The 21,604-nt window shown below is 34.2% G+C and overlaps 1 protein-coding gene across 5 annotated transcripts in view; it reads left to right on the top strand.

The window, feature by feature from the left end:
- The window catches only part of LOC122719527 (hemicentin-2-like), a 317,917-nt gene that overhangs the window by 166,874 nt on the left and 129,439 nt on the right, over positions 1-21,604 (top strand). For 3 of the 5 annotated variants that reach the window (XR_006347635.1, XM_043945435.1, XM_043945432.1), the window contains exon 1: positions 4,958-5,777. The exons of 1 other annotated variant lie outside the window; for it this stretch is intronic. Coding sequence is in view for 3 of the 4 variants with exons in the window: in XM_043945435.1 (XP_043801370.1) it covers positions 5,669-5,777 (109 nt within the window). In the remaining variant the exon portion in view is untranslated. Of the gene's footprint in view, positions 1-4,957; positions 5,778-21,604 lie in introns of those variants that run through there. One more of the 5 variants, XM_043945431.1, reaches the window with a different exon arrangement.

Genomic DNA, 21,604 nt, shown 5'->3' with positions numbered 1-21,604 from the left:
TGCTAGTCGCGCGATTAGCTTTCACTGTATTTTATGAGATTTCGAAATCGTTCGATTTTCCTTCGAAATTAATGATGCATTCGATAGGGTCGTTGAGATCTTAGAATCTCCCATTGTAGGGATCTAGTCGTTATGAGCAAACTCATAAAAGTTTGAACAATAATAAAAGTTAAGATAAAATTACAGGATGTAAAATAATAAATTACAAACTTGGTTCCTATCGATAAAGTCATATAATTAATACCTTCTCGTATGTTAAACCATTATATTATTGATAAAATTTTATAGATCATAAATTAAAAGTTATCTATAGTGTAATTTTTTCTTATATAACAACGACAAGTACTAAAATCATTTCAAAGAATCATCGAGTATGTATTAAATTAAAATTAAAAATCTTCCACATTAATTTTCACCATGAAGGCATAATTATATTATATAAATGATTAAAAAAAATTGATATTTACTTGTTCCTCGCATTTTTATTTATTTGAATCTATTTTTGATGAGAATAATGATTTAGACAATGATTCAAATATTTAAGTAATGACGTATACAACATTTACGTAATGACTCAAGAAATTCCATTATTAAAAAAGAGAAAAAGAATCAGAGGCCGTCTATTAAGTCTTTCCACTAATGACCGCAATAATCATCAGCAAACATACATAAAAAAAGTAAGAAGAAGATTTCTATGTAACATTCTTCGTTTCATCAACTAATGCTCTTCATATGATAGTTCCATCTTAAAAGATTTTTTCTTTCATATCATATTTACTAATAATAGGATACATATATAAAAATGAATCAAATACTAGAGAATCTTCAATAATCTTAAACAAAAGAGCAATAAAGAAATCGAAGAATCAAGAAAATGTTCTGACGATAGATATGAAGTCCCCGATTTGGGGGTCACCAATCATCGGGCACGGATTCCAATCTTGCAAATTTTCTGTACGTAGCTTGATTCCTATTATTTAATTATAATAATTTAAAATTAATATCTACTACAAACTCATCTACAAAATTAACATTTACTATTATAGAAAAACTAATATCACAAGTAAATTTAAAAATAATTATCTTTTTTCTCTCGTGATTTATACGTACATCATTGAGTTAATTTATTCCATTATATTTTTCATTACAAAAATGGAATATCTTGTATCAACTTTCATAATTTAGTTGTTCGATATTCCATGATGTGCAAACTTTAATTCTCTCTTAGTTTTCTAGTATAATATAGTGAAATTGTTTCATAATCAAGAACGAAAAATCTTGCTCCGTCAAAAGCCTACGATAAATGATAGGAAAACAACGATATACGTACCTAAGCTGTTCTCAAACGTAGAAAGAGGATTTAGGAAAGGTACCTTCGCAGATACCTACTCGATGAGGATTAGGAAGTGATTTGCAGGCGATTCCCGATAGCGACGGAAACACGAAAGCCAGAATTTATCGTGATCGCAGAGAGTTCTCGTAGTCATGAAGTTTCGAGGGGTGTTATCTCGCGCGTGCACCACCTATGCACGAACTATCAGTTTTCATGAACATGTTTATGACGTAAATAAGCGTTCTACCCTTTCAATCCCTCCAATCTTCCGATCGAAACATATGTATGTTCCGTGGTGCTCATTAACCTCGTTTCGGCTTGACCGTGTTTAAATCTGTAAAGTGAATATTTACAATTATCAATGTTGATGAAATATATTTTGGGTATTAAACGTAATTCTTTTTTGGACGAATGTCTAATGATAACGCTTATCACGAAATTGCAGAGATTGAAAGTGCATTTGTTTATGTGGATTTTATTTTAAAATTGAAAATTTTCAAGTATGCTTTGCTTCGATAATTATATTATAAAGTTTGCCTAGGACTTATAACAATTTATTCCAATTTTTCTATAATTTTAAAAGTTTTATACAAACAATTTATTCAACGATTTATCGGTTAATTACTTAATTTACTTAATTCTGCAAAAATAAAGGAATTTTTAGGAGCAGGGTATGATGCATGAGCGATAAGAATTCTAAGAATGTCTCTAAACTAGATGTCGATGTAGGTATGTGGTTGTGTTTGGTGCTACGTGTAGGAATTCGTGTAAGATATATGTGGAGCTGAATCTTTTTACGGAATACTATGTGATAAATGAGTATTTTAGAAAGAGAGCGTGCCTTTATAGAGTGTAGGTCGAGTCAAGTGTCTATCTGGTGAATTTAAGAACGAATTTTTTTGAGAAGATTCTTAATTTCGTTAATATTTCTTAATTGTATCCCCTGACGTACTAATTTAACCATTATTAGTCTATTTTAGTAGCTTTAAAAATTTTTATTTTAATTGGAAAATAGAAGTTTCGAAAATATTTTCAACACTTTTGATATTTTATTAGAAAGCTATTTAGGAAAATCTTATTATTTATTCATATTGGATTCCGATATGTATTTCCAGAATGATTACATTTAAAATATAATGAAATCTAATCAGTTATAACATTGATTATTGGATGAGAGATTATTAGATGAATAATTTATAATTAGTATATCAATCATTTGAAAATTTCTTCGATATTTTTATTATTTTAAAAATTTTTATTCTCATTATTTTTTCTCATTATTTTATATGGGAATGTAACTTCATATTGCTTGTTTTTTTTACAGATTATTTCATAAATGAAAACAAGAAAATTATATATCTGAGTATTATATTAGCAGACATATGATTTCTTATACAAGAGAATAAAAAATAAGTCAAGAATAAAATTTTTGAGAGAATTGTTATTTTACTTGAGAACTATAGTAAGCTTTTTATAGCAAGTGAAACATTCTCGTTTCGTCCTTAATTAATCTGATATCCAGGGATTGTATCAATCAAAATAAATAAAATTCTCGGTTTCCTTATTACCACATATTTTTGGTGTAATAGAACGGATAATTTGACTCGTTCAAGATTCAAAGCTATCCAATCCCGTAACATTCATGAATATTAACCAATTCACACGATATCGCGAGACGAGGGAATTACGGTCGTCATCGACCCATAAAACCTACTAATTTCGCAAGCGGTTAAAGTCAAATAACCCGAGTGGCCCGCTCCGGATCTTATATAATGCGGTTCGATTTTTAAGAATCTCAGTTTCTTTTCTCTTTCGTTCCTCCAATAAAAACCCGAAAATAATTTGAACGAAAACTATTGCTATATTTTGCAAACTTTACTTAAAAAAAAAAAAAAAAAAAAAACGAATGGAGACGAAAGTTACGATCCAGGTATCCGTCCAATCGGCGCGAATCCGTGCCACCTCGTCGATCTCTCGAAGAAGTTGCATGCTTTGTACCGCGGCGATTATGACGACTCATTAGCCCTGCCACTAAATCATAGTGATCTCGACGCGGCGTGCGTGGTTGAGAAAGTGAGAGGAAGAGGCGAGAAGAAGCTCGATTGTACAGAGGGAAAAGCAAAGGTGGATATAGCGCCGGCAATGACGAGGACAGACCGGTTTGCACGATGAGGACGGGTAGCGCGAGCGTGCCCGAAGTTGGCCGAGCGGCCGCGAAGGAAGCCGAACCGGCTTGCGGTGGTCCTTCACGCTACTCAATGGTTTCAGTACCGAGCCGCCACGGGTCAGGACTCGACGTGGTTCTATCAAACGAGGGGTTTGTCGTTCACTCGTGTTCGAGTACGATCACGGTGCTCCCTGTGATTTATGAATTAAAATCGCGGCAGGACAACGTGATCTTGGTTCCTGCATGCGCGCTCCCACGTCCCTCATCCATCGTCTCGATCGATCCATTACCAACGAGATCGATGGCAACAACGGATTGACGCGAATTGCAAAGGATATATACATACATATATATTTTTTTAAATATGCACAATTCGAGATAGTGTGAATACCACGTTCGACGATGTGATAGCATGGTGTCTCATTTGTGGAGGACAGAGGACGTCGATGTATGGTGCGCGACAATCTCGGCAGAGAGATGAAAACGAGCACGTGTTTGCACTCCGATGGATCGGAAAAAAAAAAAAAACGAAATTAAACTCGACTTGTTTCGCTTGATCGGGCAAAAATAAAATACAGGAAAGGGGGGTGGGGGGAAAAAAAGGGAAGAAATGAAAATTAATAATAGACAAACAATTGAAGAACGATTGGCGCTCGAAACTCGTAAATCTTGCTCCAATTCGAACCGTCGAGGCAGTTAATTAATAACGGCCGCGGATTTGATTTCGTTGATTGATTAATATCGATATACAGGGGGATTTAATTACGCATAGAACCCGACCGGATGCCTCCGCTGGATGCGAATGTCCTTCCGTGTACGCGCCCCTGGAGCAGCGGTGCGAGTAACGAGCCGTGAGATAGGGGCAAACCGACGAGTTCATTCGGAGCTAGTGGTGCAGTAAACTAGACCCGTGTCCAGAACGTTACTTGCGGTTAAGTTCGATCCGATTTTCGGAATTCACCAATTCTCGGCAATTCGAATTTTAAATCTTCGCCGTCATCCCTCTCATCGTGATCGTAATAATGTTGCTTCGTCCGCGAGGATAAGCCTTCTTCTTCGAAAAATATCGAATATCGCGATAAACACCTCCGAAGATAACAGTGTTGAAAGTGAATGGCTTCGAGGAATCGCACGGTTCGCCAATCTGTCGAAAGGACCAATTTAATTTGATACCTGACGTGTTTCTGCGCTACACTGCCAATTTTCTATATGATTATCTCTGTATGAATTTTATTTTTTTTCCTTTCTTTCTTTTTTTTTTTTTTTCGTATTTTAGTGCGAATCGAGTTCGATAGTGTGTATTTGTTAAATTTTGAAGAATGTTGGAAAGTGTCGAATTTTTACAAAGTAACGGTTCAACATTGGTGATCTGTACCTATAATATGATATAGAAATTATCGTTACGATACAATCGTCACGTTTACACAGTGAATACTGCCTAATTATCCCGACTGCCATTGAAATCCGACCGCACATTTTTTTCTACGCAATATTTTTAACAAAAACCCGCCAAAAACCTAGTCAAATCCTGCAAAATACACCAAAAGTTGAAAAGTTTTCCGCGGGAGGAATTGTCAACGTTCGAACACCTCTCGTTCATTTATTCTCTTACAAGTGGATTAATTGAGGCTCCCTTGGAAGGTGATCTCCCCTGGATCGTAATTGGAACGAGTGCTCGGCCGAGGGTTACGAGATCAATTGGTTGGTCGAGTTATCGGAGTACAGGACAGAGAGGGAAAGTCTCCAGAAGAAAAAGAAGAAGAAGAAGAAGAAGAAGAAGAAGAAGAGAAAGCGTTCGATTTCGATAGTGCGTCGAGGCGAATCGTGGATAGGGTGATCACGATAGGGATTGAAATCTCTGATCGGGTGGCAAAAGTGGTGAATTGTCGAGGGCCGAAGAGTCGAGCGAAGAGTCGAGGAGGACGAGAAAGGCGAGTCGAGAGGATGTCGACGACGGCGGCGCAATGCAGCAGCGGCGGCAACATCGGCAACAAGAAGGAGAACACCGGCTGCACCGGCGGCAGCAACAGCAGCTGCAATTAGTGCCGGTTCACGACGGTCGCGAGACTAGGTAACCGCTGAAAGGGCGGCGAGAGCGCGGGGGGGCGGCCAGGCCGAGGTGTTGGTTCGAGGGTGTGTGTGCCAGGAGTGCGCGAAAGGGAGACAAAATGTGGTGGTGGAGGTGCCGGTGGAGTGTCGCGACTACGACCACGGTGTTCGTGTTGGGGATTGCAACGGTGTACTCGCAGCTCGAGATATCTGATCTGGATAAGCCAAGTGAGTCGTACACCCCTTATTTATTATTTATACTCGCGATGCTGTAACGCGCAATCACGAGTAATGGAAGGGAGAGAGGGGGAGGGAGTAATGGAAGGGGGAGAGGGAGGGTTGTCGTTGCATGCCACCACTGTTTCCTCTCCCGAATTTTTTTCTCCTTTCGTACGCGCTCGAGAAAGAGGATAACAGGTCGGCGGTTAATTCCTCTCGGTAGGATAGTTAATTTCCTCGGTGGGTGTCGTTTGAATTTCACCCTTTGTTTTTGTTCCTTTAATTTGGGCAGAGCGTGGAGAAATTTTATTACACGGTGGTGCCTTTGCCTTTGAGGACACGTGTGTTTTACGTGCGGTCTTAACGGCGGATGAAATTTCGCTTTGTCGAACGGATGATAATTACAGCGGCGGCTGTGCTATCTGAAATTTTTCGGGAACTTTTGATGATGGGGTGCGATGTTGTACAGGGATCCTAGGGGAAAATAACACGAATAGGTTTAATTGCCTTTGGCTAATTAATGTTGCTGCTTTTTGAAATTTTTCCAATTTTCTTTTTTCTTTTTAATTAATTCGGATAGAAAATCGAGAGATCTTGTTATTCCTTGATATATTTGATTTTTGATGGTTATCAAAATTAATCAATTTAATCAAGATTCAGATTGGTTGGTTTCTTGAGGATTTTCTGGTAAATAAACGATATTATAAATTTGCGTAGACAAATTTTAGATATTCTATAAATAGAGGAATGCGATTTTATATTTTATATTTTTTGGAAAATAGAAAATTCGTGAAGAATTAAATAATTGTATATTTTCCTATTTAAAAAAATATATAATATATAATATAATAAATATAAAATATATATAATATATAAAAAAATCACATATATCTTCACATTCTTACATTGAAAACGATTTACAATGTATCAGAAATATATTTGCATATATTCAGTGAAAGAGAGAAATAAATATTTATATTCTTAATTAATGTACATCTTTGCGATAACTTATAAGGCAATATAAAAATTTCCTGAATATGCAGTTCCTTAGAAATATGTATAAATTCTTGCGAAATTTTTGTGAAATTTATAGAAAAATCGAAACTAAGAATATTTTTTAAAAATATCTGATAGATTTATGCTTGTAGTTATAAGGAAATTCATAATAGACGAACGTAAAATAAATTTCCAGTGAATGGACCGAGATCTTGCAACTAATCGTTTCCTAGATTTTACATATCGTGACTGTTGATCGAGGATCTTTTTGCGATAATATGTTTTCATGCACGTTTTCGTGCGAATAATGAGAATTATTTTCAGAGTGAGGTATTGTTTTTTTGACGTGAAAGGGTTATTCTTGGAAATCATCTTCAAATCATTTAATTTCAAAGATAAAAAGTTGCTTTTATAAAAATTGGAACGATATATAGAATCAGAAATGCAATATTCTTATTGCTGGTATATATTTGTATTTTATAAATCGTATTTTTTAATTTCTAAAGATAATTCTAAATAGTTTTGAACTTGAGCTTTTTCATGACACGATTAGAAATGTCAAATTTTTAACTTCGAGATGTCAAAGACTTTTCTTCCACGATCTTCATACGAATGCAGATATTTATTTAGATTTTAAAAACTATAAATATTTACATGACACTAGGATAATTATACACATAGTAGTGTAATGTACGATGAATGTACGGTTCTTTAGAGTGAGTAAATTTAAATTTACATATCCATAATTATATATAAATAGAATATCGTATATTCTTAATTAAAAAAAGGCATATCTCTTTCGATTTACATTCATTCATACTTAATAACCATCAAAGCGAATATTAACTTCGCTACATTTAATAATACTTAATTATATTTATACCGCTTAATAACACACTCAACGCGATCGTCAAAGTGTCTTAATATCGAGCCGTAATTCGAAGCGTTAATATCACGGTGAATGGCTCCATTTCGAATTCTCTACCTTCGTTGAAAGGAAGTGAGCGCAACGTCGAATAAGAATTTCCAATAAAGCTGGATACTTCTGCCCGTTCCCCATACCGTACGTAATGGAGTAGGCCCTCCTTTGTCACGGGGAAATTAATATTAAAGCCTACAATCCGTACGTAAAAGTAATAAAAATGTAGGTGGGAGGGAGGGAGCAGCGATTATCGATTTCGAAGCGGGCCACACTATGCGGCGAACGAGGCTAAGTTGAAGGAACGGAATGACAGTTAAACTAGTTTAATTAAACCGCTGCTCTAAGCCCCCTTCTGAATTTATCGTCGAATGACAAAGGAAAAGAAATTTCGCGGCCCGCTTCGAGGGGGAGGAAGGGAGGGGGAGGGGGAAAAAAATTGGAATTTCAATAGGGAAGTTCAGGTTTCCGGGTTGTAAGACGGAAAATAATGTGGCACCGAGTTTCGCAAGTTGCGAAACTTCGTTGTAAAACTTCTCTATTTATTAAAACGGTTCCGTCCTTCGCGTACCATTTAATCATTGCGCTCACCCCTTTCCTTATTTCCGCGAACGCATCGATGTAACCTGCATCTTCGTTATCTTTTTCTGAGTTAATTCTTTCTTGGAAGCTGGGGTATTGATTATTTCTGCGAACGAGATACGATCTTTGCAAGGATGCTGGACAAGGTGAATTACCCGACGTGATTGCTTCGATTATTTTCGATTATTATATAAATGGATAGCTGAAAAGTTGTTTGTGAAAAATTGCAAATTATTCGATTGATACATGATATTTGATCTTTTCCCATATTGAATTAAATTTTATTCAATTAAAAATCGTTATAATCTTTAGATTATACGATTATTCTTTTTACAAGTCTATAATTTCGATCGATAAACAAAGATGGTCGATCCTGCGTAATTCTATACGTAACGCACGTATGTTCGCTCTTTTGGTTCGAGAATATTTTCAAAATATACAAAAATAATGATAAAATAATAAAATAAACGTATATACGGATACATAATTTTTCTCTGAAAGATTCGTATCTTAAACAAATATATAAACACGAAACGTTACGAAACAACTAGTTCGCATCTAGCTTTGATAAATCCATTTGTAACGAAGTCAAAGAAAATTCATTATTTTCCAGGGAATATCGAGAAGGTTCGCTTAATTACATATGGAAATAGAAAAAAGAAAAAACAAAAAAAGAGAAAAAAGAAAAAAAAACAATACATCAACACGGATATATGCGAACAAACATTGCTCGAGCCGAATTAATACTACAAGCTTCGCAGTGAATTCGAAAACGGTTAATTGCGATTGCAATTGCCCGCTTTTCCAGTTACAAAACTACGAGCGTGTGATCGAACGTTATCCTCGCGGTTCTGTCGGGTTTGTTGAACATTTGTTTCAACAGGTGCTGGCAGGGATGAAAAACAGAACGTGTGTGGTAACTTTTTCGTGCATGTACCAGGTTAATTAATAGTTTTTACGCCGCTTTACATATACGTGAACGATACTCGGCTCGAAGCGCTCCGAAACACTCGATGTTAATTATGTTTTCCCTTCCACGGGGAAACATAATTAATGAAAACGATGCCCGAACGATTATTCAAACCTTTACGGCGACTATGGTTTAATCCTTGTATCACTAACTAATGCTTTCGACATGCTGTATTTTTCGATTCACTAATTTTCCCAGTGATAAAATTCTATGTTTGGAGTGTAAATAGATAGCGAGTACGGAAAATAATTAGGATCCAGTTTGATTGGAAAATCTTTCAGAGGTTTAAGATAAATTTTTAATTTAATGCTGAATTAAAAGCGTATCTGGGCATATTATTTAGATATTATTATAAGAATTAATTTACAGGATTGCATCTGATAAAATGCTAAAAAGCTAAGAGAAGAGACGGCTTGCGGTATAAAATAAGTGAAAATTGTAAAATGAAATGAGTTTTTCTACTCGATTTTCTTTAAAAAGAAAAATTTGGAAGCTTGTCAATAATGGAGGAGATTATATTACACGATAATCAACAGGAGGTTATTTTACACGAAATATGTGAAAAATAAAATAAAGTTTTTTCAAATGTTCATTCAAGAATCAAATATTCAGGTAATAGGTAAATTTTCAAATTCTATTTCCTCGAAAATGAATCTTGAAATGAAAAAGTTCTACATTTTTAACTTACCATGTGAGTTAATCGTTTTGTATTTCAATTCAACTAGAATTATTTAATTTTTATTTTATTTGCAATTAATAAATTTTCAAATTTCTTTCAAAAACGAAGACTGGAACCATGAAACTATTGTTAATTTGTTTTTATGAATTTTTGCGAGAAACAATATCGTTAGAACAATTGGTTTTATTCTTCTGATTAATTCTTAATTGTCACAAATTAAGAACTTGAATTAATGTGACGTTGTAAATCGTTGATAGTCGTTTAAAATTAAAATAAAATTAGTATGAAATAAATTTATTACAAGATTCATTGCAAGATTTATTTTAATATATCTTTATGTAATTCATTCAACATGCTAATACATCTACGAAGATTATAATAGAGTAACGATGAAATTAAATAATTTTACATGTACACAAAATTTTTGTCTAATTAAAAAAATAAGCATTAATCTTCGTATTAACCTCCTTTTCTTCAAATTAATTATTCCAACGTGCATCGCGTGCGAGCAAATTGTTCGAGATTTTTTTGTTTTCTAATTTTAACGCCATGGATGACTCGTAAAAAAAAAAAAAGGAAAAAAAAAAGATACATCGAAGAGACACAAAAGAAAGGCTCGTAAATGGTTCAGTGGTTGAATTTTCTTTACTTTCCCTAGGAGCAAAGGTCCCTCTTGCTTCAATCCATTTCCATTAACGCTTATTTCACGTCGACCGAGTTCCACCGCACGATATTTGCCTGCGATTTTCAAAGATACACCCCTTTTTAGCTCGAAGCTTTTACACGGCCGCCGCGTGGTAAAACGCACAGAAATCTCTGCACAGAACGGTGTATCATGGAAAACCGCGGTTCAGCCACCTGAACGCCTCCATTGAAGGCCATCTAATGTCGAAAACCGCGAAGAGAAAACGTATCTGTGGTTCCTTTACCGTTGACTAACGGTTTGAACGGCCTAAATGGAGGATTAAAAGTGCAGATGGTTTTGCGCTTCCCGTTTCGCGGAACGCGCTACGTCTGTTTCTTTTTTTATCCTCGATGCGCTCGTATGTAAGCCTGATCGAACGATGAAAAGTGTGAGTATTACTCTTTGAAGAGGATGGATCTGAAACCTCGAGGATTTCATATTCACCGCTGTATATTTTTTCAGAATGCTGGTGATGGATGGAATCCATTATTATCAGAAAATTTTTATTTTTTTCAATATCGTGTATACATTATTTTCAAACCACTTTTACCGTATTATTCACTATAAATTAAAACGTGGAACATACATCACATGGAATAAAAGAATACCCATATACAGATTTATTAATTTAAATAAATAAAACTTATCTATTCGAAAGATACCACATAAATAATTGAAAGAACTTGTTAATTTCATTGTTTACAAGAAACGAGAAAATTTTATATTGCAAATAATGAAATTAATATTAATAAAAACTCAAATAAAAAGTATAGAACATATTTCGTTTTCCAGAAATCGTTTTCAGAAATCGATGTACTTCAATATTTTACATACTTAGCGAGATCAAGCATAGAAAAATTGCATTTAATTCCGCTTAAAGGAAATTAAATTCACATCTCCTTTTCACCTCTTCTCCAATTTCGATATCTCTGTCTACCTAACATCGTGAATATCGTTCCGAATAACGAAGATACTTCAAATAGACAGGGTTCATGAGATACGCTCCGCGCAATACCGAATTCCACCACACGCCCACACACACACACACACACACACACACGTATACACGGTAAAAATTCCACGCGCGCACATACTATTACTTAATTTCCTCTCGCATCCGTAGGCCGCAATCTATCGAAATCCGTTTCGCTGCTCGCACGCGCTATTCATCAGGGTAGGAGGGAGGCCTCGTCTCTCTCAAACGTATTAATCGTGGCGGCGTGGCCTCCGCAGGGTGATAAATTTCGCCTGAACACGGTCACGAGGGTGAACGAGGCACTCCGCGCGGCTGAGTGGCCGAAGTGCAGGCGACACTCGAAAAACGGCAATTGCAGCATCGCGCCGGTTGATGGTAATTAATTTTTTGCGCTCCACTCTCGGAAGCGTAGGAACCACGGGATGACCACGAAATCGGCGTAATGGCCGGTGATTTGTCATTGGACGAGCGGTGTGGCCTTTGGTCAAACCTATTCTCCCGTTCGCGTCTCATCGGCGAAAGACGATAATTTGCACGCGACTTCGAACGCAAGTTCGAAGTGGTTGGTGGCGAAAATCGGTGACGAATGACTTTCGCGAGTCGCTTTCCACGCGAGCATTTCACAGGGACAGTTTGTACAGAGATTTTATCCGGAATCTGTAATGATGGGATGATAGGATTCGAGAGGGTCACAGTTTAAACGTCGTTGATTGAAGTGGATCGAGGGTGGATACTTGGGGTTTGTTTGGTTTTCTTGCGGTTCGGTTGCGTTTAGGTGCGTGTTGAAACGTGGTCTCGGATGTTTGGAGAGTCTTGAAGAGGAAGGTAGTCAGTTTAAATAAATCATTGATGTAATTATGCCCGCCCTTTGCTGCTTTTCTCTGTTTGTATAGGTGGAGTTTTGTGATGTGTATTTTGTGTTTCAAATAATATAACACAGATACAAAATTGTAGAAAGAAGAGAAAAATTTAAATAAAATTCAAGTCTATATAACGTACGAGAATTTTTCAAATAATAAATCAAAGATATTTCAAAAATACAAGGCAGAAAAAAATGTTTAGAAAATTCCGAATGTCATTTATCAAATTAAATTACCATATATCAAAGCTTCAGAAATGATTATATCAAACATCAAACGTTTCAATAAACACGTCAATCTTGGAAGGAATTAGATCTCAGATTGCAATAATGATTAAATACTATCGACATAACAATATTGCAAAAACCATACAGATTATTTATACGCTCTTTATACGCCCATGTGCATACATTTCTGTCTAATGATATACCGGTTAGCAATGAAATGAATAAATGAACGTGACTCGATAATTGAAAAAAAAAAAAAAAAAGAACTTCTGAGTGTTCATGTGTTGGGAAAATCGTACACACGAGTTACGCGAGATACACATTGGAGATTCTTTTTTTCTAGAGGAAATTTACAGCATTTTTATTTTATTTTATTTTTTTATTATTTTTTTTTTTTTTTTCCTCTCTCGAATCCGGACTGGCTTTAACAACCACGATTAAACGTCGTAAAACGTAGCCGTTCCCGGTCGATACGGAAAAACTGAAAATAAAAGCGGAATCGGAGGATGTATACGTGACTTGGCCGGCGCGATGGATTCTAGGTTTTTGTGAAAATAGTTCGCTATTTCTGTGTGTAGTGTAAAACGTGAGTGGACGGTCAAGTGACGGTGTGTTCTGTTTATTGAACACCATGCGTTCCATCTAGAGAGCTCTTAATTTGAATGTACTCGTAGAGACGAGACATGCCGGTGCAAGTCTTCTGAATTATACGGTATGTCCTCTTAGGAGGAGGAGGAGGAGGAGGGTGCACGTTGCGCCGCTCGTGGTGAAAAGTTTGGAATGTTGCCGCATCATTCGCGGCAAATTTAAAACCTGTTTCTCGAATCTTGCAGTGAATTTTTATTGTTGACTTATTGTCAAGTTGTATCGCGAGAATTAAGTAGCGTTTGAAATTTTATTAATTGTTTGTACTGTTTTGCTCGAATTTTCTGGTTGAAATTGATATAATAGTGAAAATTTTAATGTGAGACGAGGATATTGATTAAAAAATATATATAAGTTTTATTTGGAACGATCAATATGGAGAGAGTTGGTTAGCAATGAACTGGAATTTCGTTTGCTATTAATTAACTGATCGGTCGTGTATCAAGACGACGGGATGGTAGTTTCGATTCCATGGAGACTGGTTAGGGGAAAATCTAAACGGGCAATTCCTAATATCGATAATCACGATACAATTATACTCGTATTTCACGATTAAATCAAGTGTATTACACTAACAAGGGAATATCGGAAAATTTTGATTTAGTTGAAACTTTAAAGCGAGATAGGTTGGAACGAAATAGGATAAAGTTTGAATATTATCCATTTATTTCGAAAATTATTAAACGTATAATTGTTAGGGTAAAAATTTGTTAAGAATATTCACGATACATATGAAATCATTACAAAATTTTTCATTTAGCAAAAGAATTACTTTTATATATTATATTTTGAAATATAACCATGTTAAAGAAATAAGTTAACTCTTACTTAGGTATCGATCTTTAAAATATCTAACGAGCATCATTTTTCTAAAAATGTCACAAATAATCTGTCTTCCATAAACACAGAAGAGAATTGACTAAAAATTTCATATTTATAATCATATACATATATTAAGAAAATAATGGTGAATAATGTCGCTGGAAACCGTTTAACCGACGATCCTCCGCTGCATATTTTCGCAATTTACCAGACAGTTTATTCAATTAAGTAGCGACGCGACGCTATATATCAAAACGTTTGTTAAATAACGAGAATTACAGAAATTACGCGTAATCGTCGTATCTCGTTCGAGCATTTCCGTTTCGACGCGAGCCTCTGACAAGAATTCGAATATAATACAACCCCAGTATTATTATAATTCATTATCTGTCGCGCAATTATGCAGGCCTCGGCCGACATGCCACGTTCCGTGTTTCGCATATCTCTCACGGGTGTTCACGTGGAAAACGCGGAATATCGCACCCACGGGCCTCGTTTCGCAAAATTCTGATACAGGTAACAAGTGGATCCACTTCGATGCTCCCATATCGGCCAAGTGAACACGTGATCCGGCTGGAACAGGAATTTTTCACGAATTTTTCCTGCCGCTCCGTGAAACAGTGAAACAGTTCAGCATTCGCTCGGTAATTCGCGAGGATTTTCATTTTATTCTTAGACGCTTAAATTAATCCGTTTCTCTTGGATTCGTGGATAGAAACATTCGAGGAAAATTGTTTGCGAAATTGTTGTTTTACATAATAATGTATTTAACATAGATGAAACGATAAATGTATTTGGGTAAAAAAATTTTTATCCTCAATTTAAAGCATGAAATATAAGATTCCAAGTTGTAATTTCTGGTGAATATTTATTTTAAAATTTATATTCATTCTGTTTCTGCAGCTAAAGGAAGTAAGTTTTATAAAAAAGTAAAATGAATATGAAATAATAGATATTTTTGCAATTAATTTGTAAAATATCTATTGTGTAAAATTTTGTGGTAAACGTTATTCTTACGTTATTATTTTTCTCTTGTTTCAAGTAATCAAGATATAAAAACATTGATTGTTTTCGATATTCAATACTTTATAATTAAAGATTTATAATTAACCCTCTATAACACCCTTAAGAAAGTTACATAGACATTTGCGTCTATATTTTTAAAACTTTAATCTTTTTTATCATTTTACAAATACACTATTACTTTATTATTCATATATTATATCATGTTATATTTATTTATGATTATTAATTTATATTTCTCATATTAAAAATTGATCACTCGAAAATTAAATGCCTCACTATTAGAATATTCTTCAACACGTTTCAAATTCATTCCCATTTTATCATCGCTTTAATATCATCAACTTTTTCCACTCATTCAACATTTACATTTTTCTTTCTTTTTACGCCATCGATTGGTACACTATAAATTTCATAATTCACGGATTTATTAGGATTAATCTTTGCGAGCAGATAGTTTCAATTTTCACCCTTTAACCCTTTACGGCCAAAGCTGCACCACGGATGGAGGAAACGCGATCACGTTAAATTTTAATTAGATATATTTATTCGAATCTCATTAACAGATATGCGTCAAAGGGATCCATATTCGCCGTTTCGTATATCTACGAGATCCTCTTCGTATCCGGAGAGCAATTTCAAAATCAGTCACACGATGTAATTCACTCTATAAGGTACGGATCGAACGTTCCTCCTCCTAAACGAATACGCCATTTTTTTGTTTCGTTACTCTCGTTTAACGGTAATTAGTTTTCACGACGTGAATCGATACACTCGTTCGTGCACCATTCGACTTCATCCCCTTCGCTCGGAATTCCACGTATCACTTATTTGAGACAGAAGTCCCGCAAAAATTTGCTATCTCTTGTTTCCAATACGATAGCTTAGATTTATTTGAGGGGAAATAAAGAAAGGGATAGGGGAAAATTAAAATTATATTCAATTTGAACAATGATATTGGATGCTTTGTTGATGTATAAAATAATAAGTAAAAAAGAAATTCATTTGAAGATCTTTTTATATTTTAACAGAGAGTAAGATCTTTTTTTAAATGAAGTCTTGTAGTTTAATTTGTGTGCAAGTAATTTTCATCCCTCCATGTAGAAGATATTTTGAATAATAGTTCTGCGATAGTTAAAAGTATTGAAAATAGATTATAATCGATATGGCATTTAAATTATTATTTATGGTATATTAGAGTACTAATTATGTCATTGATATAAATGAGCAAAACTTCAAACTGCAAAATATTACAAAAAAAGCAACGAGAAATATCAATATTAAAGTCTCTAAAGAAATTCTCGTTTCGTGCCTCATTCTGTATATTTGATAAGTAAAACGTTAAAAAAAAACGTGTATTTCATGCACCAATAAATTCTTGAGATTAAAGACACGCACATGAATAATCCATGAAATCATGAATCGTGAATCTATATTATCAAAAATATCATTAATTTCGATCCGGGTTATCTGCCATTAACTGGAAATACGAGACTTCCGTAGTGGTCTCTAATCCGCTGGTAACCGATTCACCTCTGTCTGCCGCTCATTTACACCACGCCACGGGTAATTCTACACGAGAGCCGAGCAAAACGAAGTAACCCCATTAAACATTCGTTGCTCGTCAAGTGGCGAACGTTTAATCGGATAGTTGGAATACTTAAAAACAATTGTGGATAAAATATTGTTTCTCATTTAATTGCGTATTATTTTTCATTCCACATAAATCGATTTTTAATTTATGTGATAAGATAGGTAAGAGCATTGTCTAGTTATTACATATGCATACCTAAGCACGAAAGATAAAAGTTAAAATACTATTTTAAAATCTAAAAGTTTTATTTTAAATAAGAACACGAGGCAAGAGATTAGATATAGATTGATAAAATATCAAATAAAAAATTAATTTAAATTTAAAAAATATTTTGATTGTAAATTAATATAAATTCCTATTCTTTTATAAGATATTGATCTTCAATTTAATACGTGTTTTAATATGTTTATTATTATTATTTTAAAAGTGCCAAGTTCTTGCCTTATTTTCTTATTTTCTTCATTATATTCTTAAACTTAACTGATCACTTTTTTAATTCATTAAAAAAAATTATCAAGGGATATTATATGTAATGATTTTCAGTCTTATGGATTAATTAATTGATATCAAGTACAAATAACATTTAAAAAGATATAAATAACATAAAATCTATATATCTAATGAGCCATTTATTACCTTAATTATCAAATGTTCTCCACTCCATTTCTCCATCTATAAAAATTATCCCTCATCAATGCTTCTTATTCTCTTATTTTCATCGAGTACACTATTGCTGCCATCTTTCACAAAATTTAAAACAATACTATCATTCGATGTGCACCATTACTGATCATTTCTCGTACAGAAATTACTACATCTCTTGGAAAGAAAATATAAAATAATCCAACGTCCTTATTTCTTTTCAATGAATGCATTAACAATGCATTCTCGATCAGAAATCGCAAACACTCGCGAAAAAGGAGGCCTAACAAATTTTCTAACGAATTGTATATCGCACAGGGAAGTTCATCGGCTTGTCCCAGAGGTTTACGAAACAGAAAGAGAGAGAGAGAGAGAGAGATTCAACGACGTCGTGAGTGCGAATGGAAGTTGGGTCCGCCGCGGGCCGGGACAGAGATTGGTCAAAACTCCCCGTCTCTCGTTGAAAGCGTGTAACTGTTACCCGAACCCGAGGGATTACCGGTAATCTGCGGCAAGCTAAGCTACGTGAACAGGTACGGGCAACCTGTTTCGGATATTGTTACGAGTAGCCGGCAGCCATTTCGTCGAATCGTTCGAATTCAAGACAATTCACCCCTTATACCCGCCCCCTTATATCCCGATGCATCTTCCCTCCGTTCCACCATTTCCGGCCAGACGTAGCAGTTGCTAGCGTGCTATATGGGGAAACAATGGCTATGATAATAGTTTCTCCACGAATTAACGTGCAACTTGCAAAACTTCTAGCACTGCCTGGAGAAAACCGGGGGTGCCGTTTGGCCCGAATGCGCGAATATGCGTTTCGAATCCGGATTATTATATTTAGTAATAATGCCAGCGAACACATGAACCAGCGAATAGTAATTCGTAGTTTCTGCGCTACGGTGAATTCGACGAGATGAATCGTTGAAATTCCGATTTAACGAAGAAGTGTACACACGATGCGATTAACGAGGATAACGTAAATCCGTAGATAATTCGTTTTTAATTAATCTCTTAATTAAATTCGAAAGTTGCGAAATATCATAGAGGAACATTTGATTAGAAGAAACCTTAACATTTTAACCGTTCAAGGGTTTAAGATGATAAAAGATTGATAATGGAAATACATTTTGCGAGGTTGACGGAATGACAAAACGAGGCGAGAAAAATATTATCCAAGAGACTTTTCTAACGAACCATCATCACACGTATTAAACCAGCCCCGTTCATATTTCACACGGGTACACAGGGGTTGGCGAAGAGTTGGCGTTGCACGATCCTCGAAAAAGGAAAATAAAAAAAAAGGAAAAAAAAGAGAGAGAGAGAGAGAGAAAAGAAATAACGAGGAAAATGTTCGTCAACTCTTCCTTTGATAGAGGAGCGCGATGATGACGTGTACCGTTAACGCGACGTGCCACCGTCTCGACTCCGGTGAAAGAATTCGAAACGCGACATCCATTAATTTACCATAGAACAAAGTGGGCATTGATGCACAACGGTCAAGAATCCTCGTTAATCCGTGTCAACAGGATTACACGCGGCGCGGATATCGTGAGACGAGAAAGAAAACTGGCGGAGAAAAATGCACGCGACATGGGGGATATATAAGGGGGACGAGGGGAGGGTGGAAAAGATACTCGCAGGGTTTTCCTTACCCTCCACCGTGTTACCGTGTCATATTCTCCTACCTCGTCCCTCCTTTCTTCCTCCACCACTTCTCCCCACGACTATCGACCTCTTTCTCGTCGTCAACCCTCCTACTTGCAACCCTCCTCTCCCCTTTCGTTCAGAGACACGTTTTCGACGACGACTCCTTTAATGAAATTCCTTTATTATTTTAATAAAAGATACCTTCCTCTTAGAGATCGGTACTCGTCAGTGGCGGCATTGTGTAGGGGCATGGCAACGAGATTCAACTCGACGTGTTTGCGCCATTTCCGCGAAAACGCTCCGGCTTACGTAAGTTCGTGGCGCATATAACGCCGTAAACTTGGTCGCGAGAAATATTATTTCGTATCTGTGTCTATTTATCTAACAGGTATTGACGCATCCTCGCTTGTGAAACGTAAATGAAAGCAATAACCAGTCGCGAAACCGTGTAACAGCTTTGACGAAATTAGATCGAGCGAATTTTTTATTATTTTTCCTTTCTTACGTGTTGTATTATTATTTATCGAAATTTGATTTTAACTTTATTAAACGTGTTTGAAAAAATATTTTATATTTATTCTTTATTTTTTTGCTGTGTTTTAAACAGTATTTTATTTTGTTCTGGTAATATAAACGTACAATTGGGTATGAGCAGCTTTATATAATAAATTATGATGTTTGAGGAATATACTAATTTATTTGTTTCACACTCAAGATATAAATACAAATACAATGAGTTATCTATGTTTGGATTATGGAAAATATAATAGAAAACGTGATATTTTTTTCTAATTTTTTAAATCTTATTTAAACGACATAAATATCATATTTAAACGAAATAAAGCTTTGATTTAAAGTTATTAAATTAGATATTTATGTAATCAATATTATGTAAATCAATTATGATTGATCATTTTCTATATGATATGTATTGCGATTAAAGCAATACAATTTTTCAAAAAATCGGGTTTATTAATTTAATTTTTGAGTAATTCAAATATAGCATAGAATAATATTTAATAACAGAAAAAATGTTGTATAAGAATTATTTACAAATCATTTCTTTGGCAAAGGAAAAGTATGAATATGAATAATTAAATTCTTGATATATATGTCTTCGAAAGCTACTTAGAATCTCATTAACTTTCTTTGCTGTTGGTAACATTTCTGCAGCAGTTGCTTTTTACATCAAAATTCTAGGAATATTGAAGAAAATAAATTATAATGTTTCTCAAATATCATTTTTGATCAACATATAAATATAATATAATATTACATTGACATGATATGGAAAAAACCATTAGATTAATGGTTCGATAACACGCTGATATTTTTATGTTTGAGATTAAATATAAATTACTTTGCGATAACGTTAGGCGACGAGTTTCAAATTTCTCGACATCTATTAATTATTTTATGTAAAAATGCAAAAATGCAAATTTTATCCTTCCAGCTAAATTTTTGAATTAAAATTTAGATTTTATATTAGCAAAGGATTGAATGAATTTTTTCCATTATAAAATATATTTAACATTTTAATTTTATCAGATTATTTTAAAATTACCATATATTTTATAAACAACGAAAAAAATATTTCATTTTAAATAAATTCAAGTTAATTCGAAAGCTAATTGTTTGTATGTTAAAGAAAATAGTAGTAATTAATCATCTTTAGATATAAATTAGATCAAACATTTTTCTATAAGCTTATTCATTCCGAAACTTATACGATATCAAAACATTCGATCTGAAGTGTCGAGATTTTTTTTTCTATATGAATATAAAATTACATCTGATTTTCTTCATCCTAAATCACTAACAGAATCGTTTAAAAATTTTAAGAGCAATTAAGAACAATGTAGAACTTATGTTTATCAATATTCTTTCAAATTTAACTCTATTATTATTTCAAAAATTTCTTTTTTACTTCGTCTGTTCTTTTGAAAAAACTTTTACCCTGAAGCACACTAATTTGTGGAAAATTATACTTCTTTTATGATAGTATAAAAAGAGCCTTTTTTTTTTTATAAAAGCCGGCAATATGTGTATGTGAAAGTACGTAATTAAATTTAATCTAAATTAACAAGAAAATTAATTTACATGAAAGTATTTAAGTATGTAAAAGAAGTAAAATTGTATAATCGAGTACTGAAGAATATAATTTAAATTTTCCTCAAACGCAAATACTGCAAAGAAATTAAAAAAAAAAGGGTTAAAAATACTATATTATACGTGCTAACTAAAATATTGCTATTATTATAACTAATAATAGATATTTTATAAAATTTAATTAATAATAAAATAAAATTTAATTTTTCTTTCTTTCATAAGATATTCTTCACCGATTTTCAATTGAAATAAAGAGATTATCCTTCAAACTTCTAAAAAAAGTTCTATTTTATTCTCTATGCATATATATATGGAATTAAAAAATTTTTGAAGTAACATATATTCTTTTATAAGAAGACAAATGTATTTTCCCTTTGATGCATAAAACAAAAGCGTTAAGCATAAAATCTAATGAAAACTTGTTACAGATTCGCGTATAATTAAATCTCGTAACTTT

The sequence above is a fragment of the Apis laboriosa genome, unplaced genomic scaffold (genome assembly GCF_014066325.1).
Source record: "Apis laboriosa isolate Shangri-la unplaced genomic scaffold, ASM1406632v1 scaffold81_cov154, whole genome shotgun sequence".
Classification (NCBI taxonomy): Eukaryota; Metazoa; Arthropoda; class Insecta; order Hymenoptera; family Apidae; genus Apis; species Apis laboriosa.
Note: the sequence above shows the minus strand (reverse complement) of the source record. Positions and strands in the feature narration are given on the sequence as shown.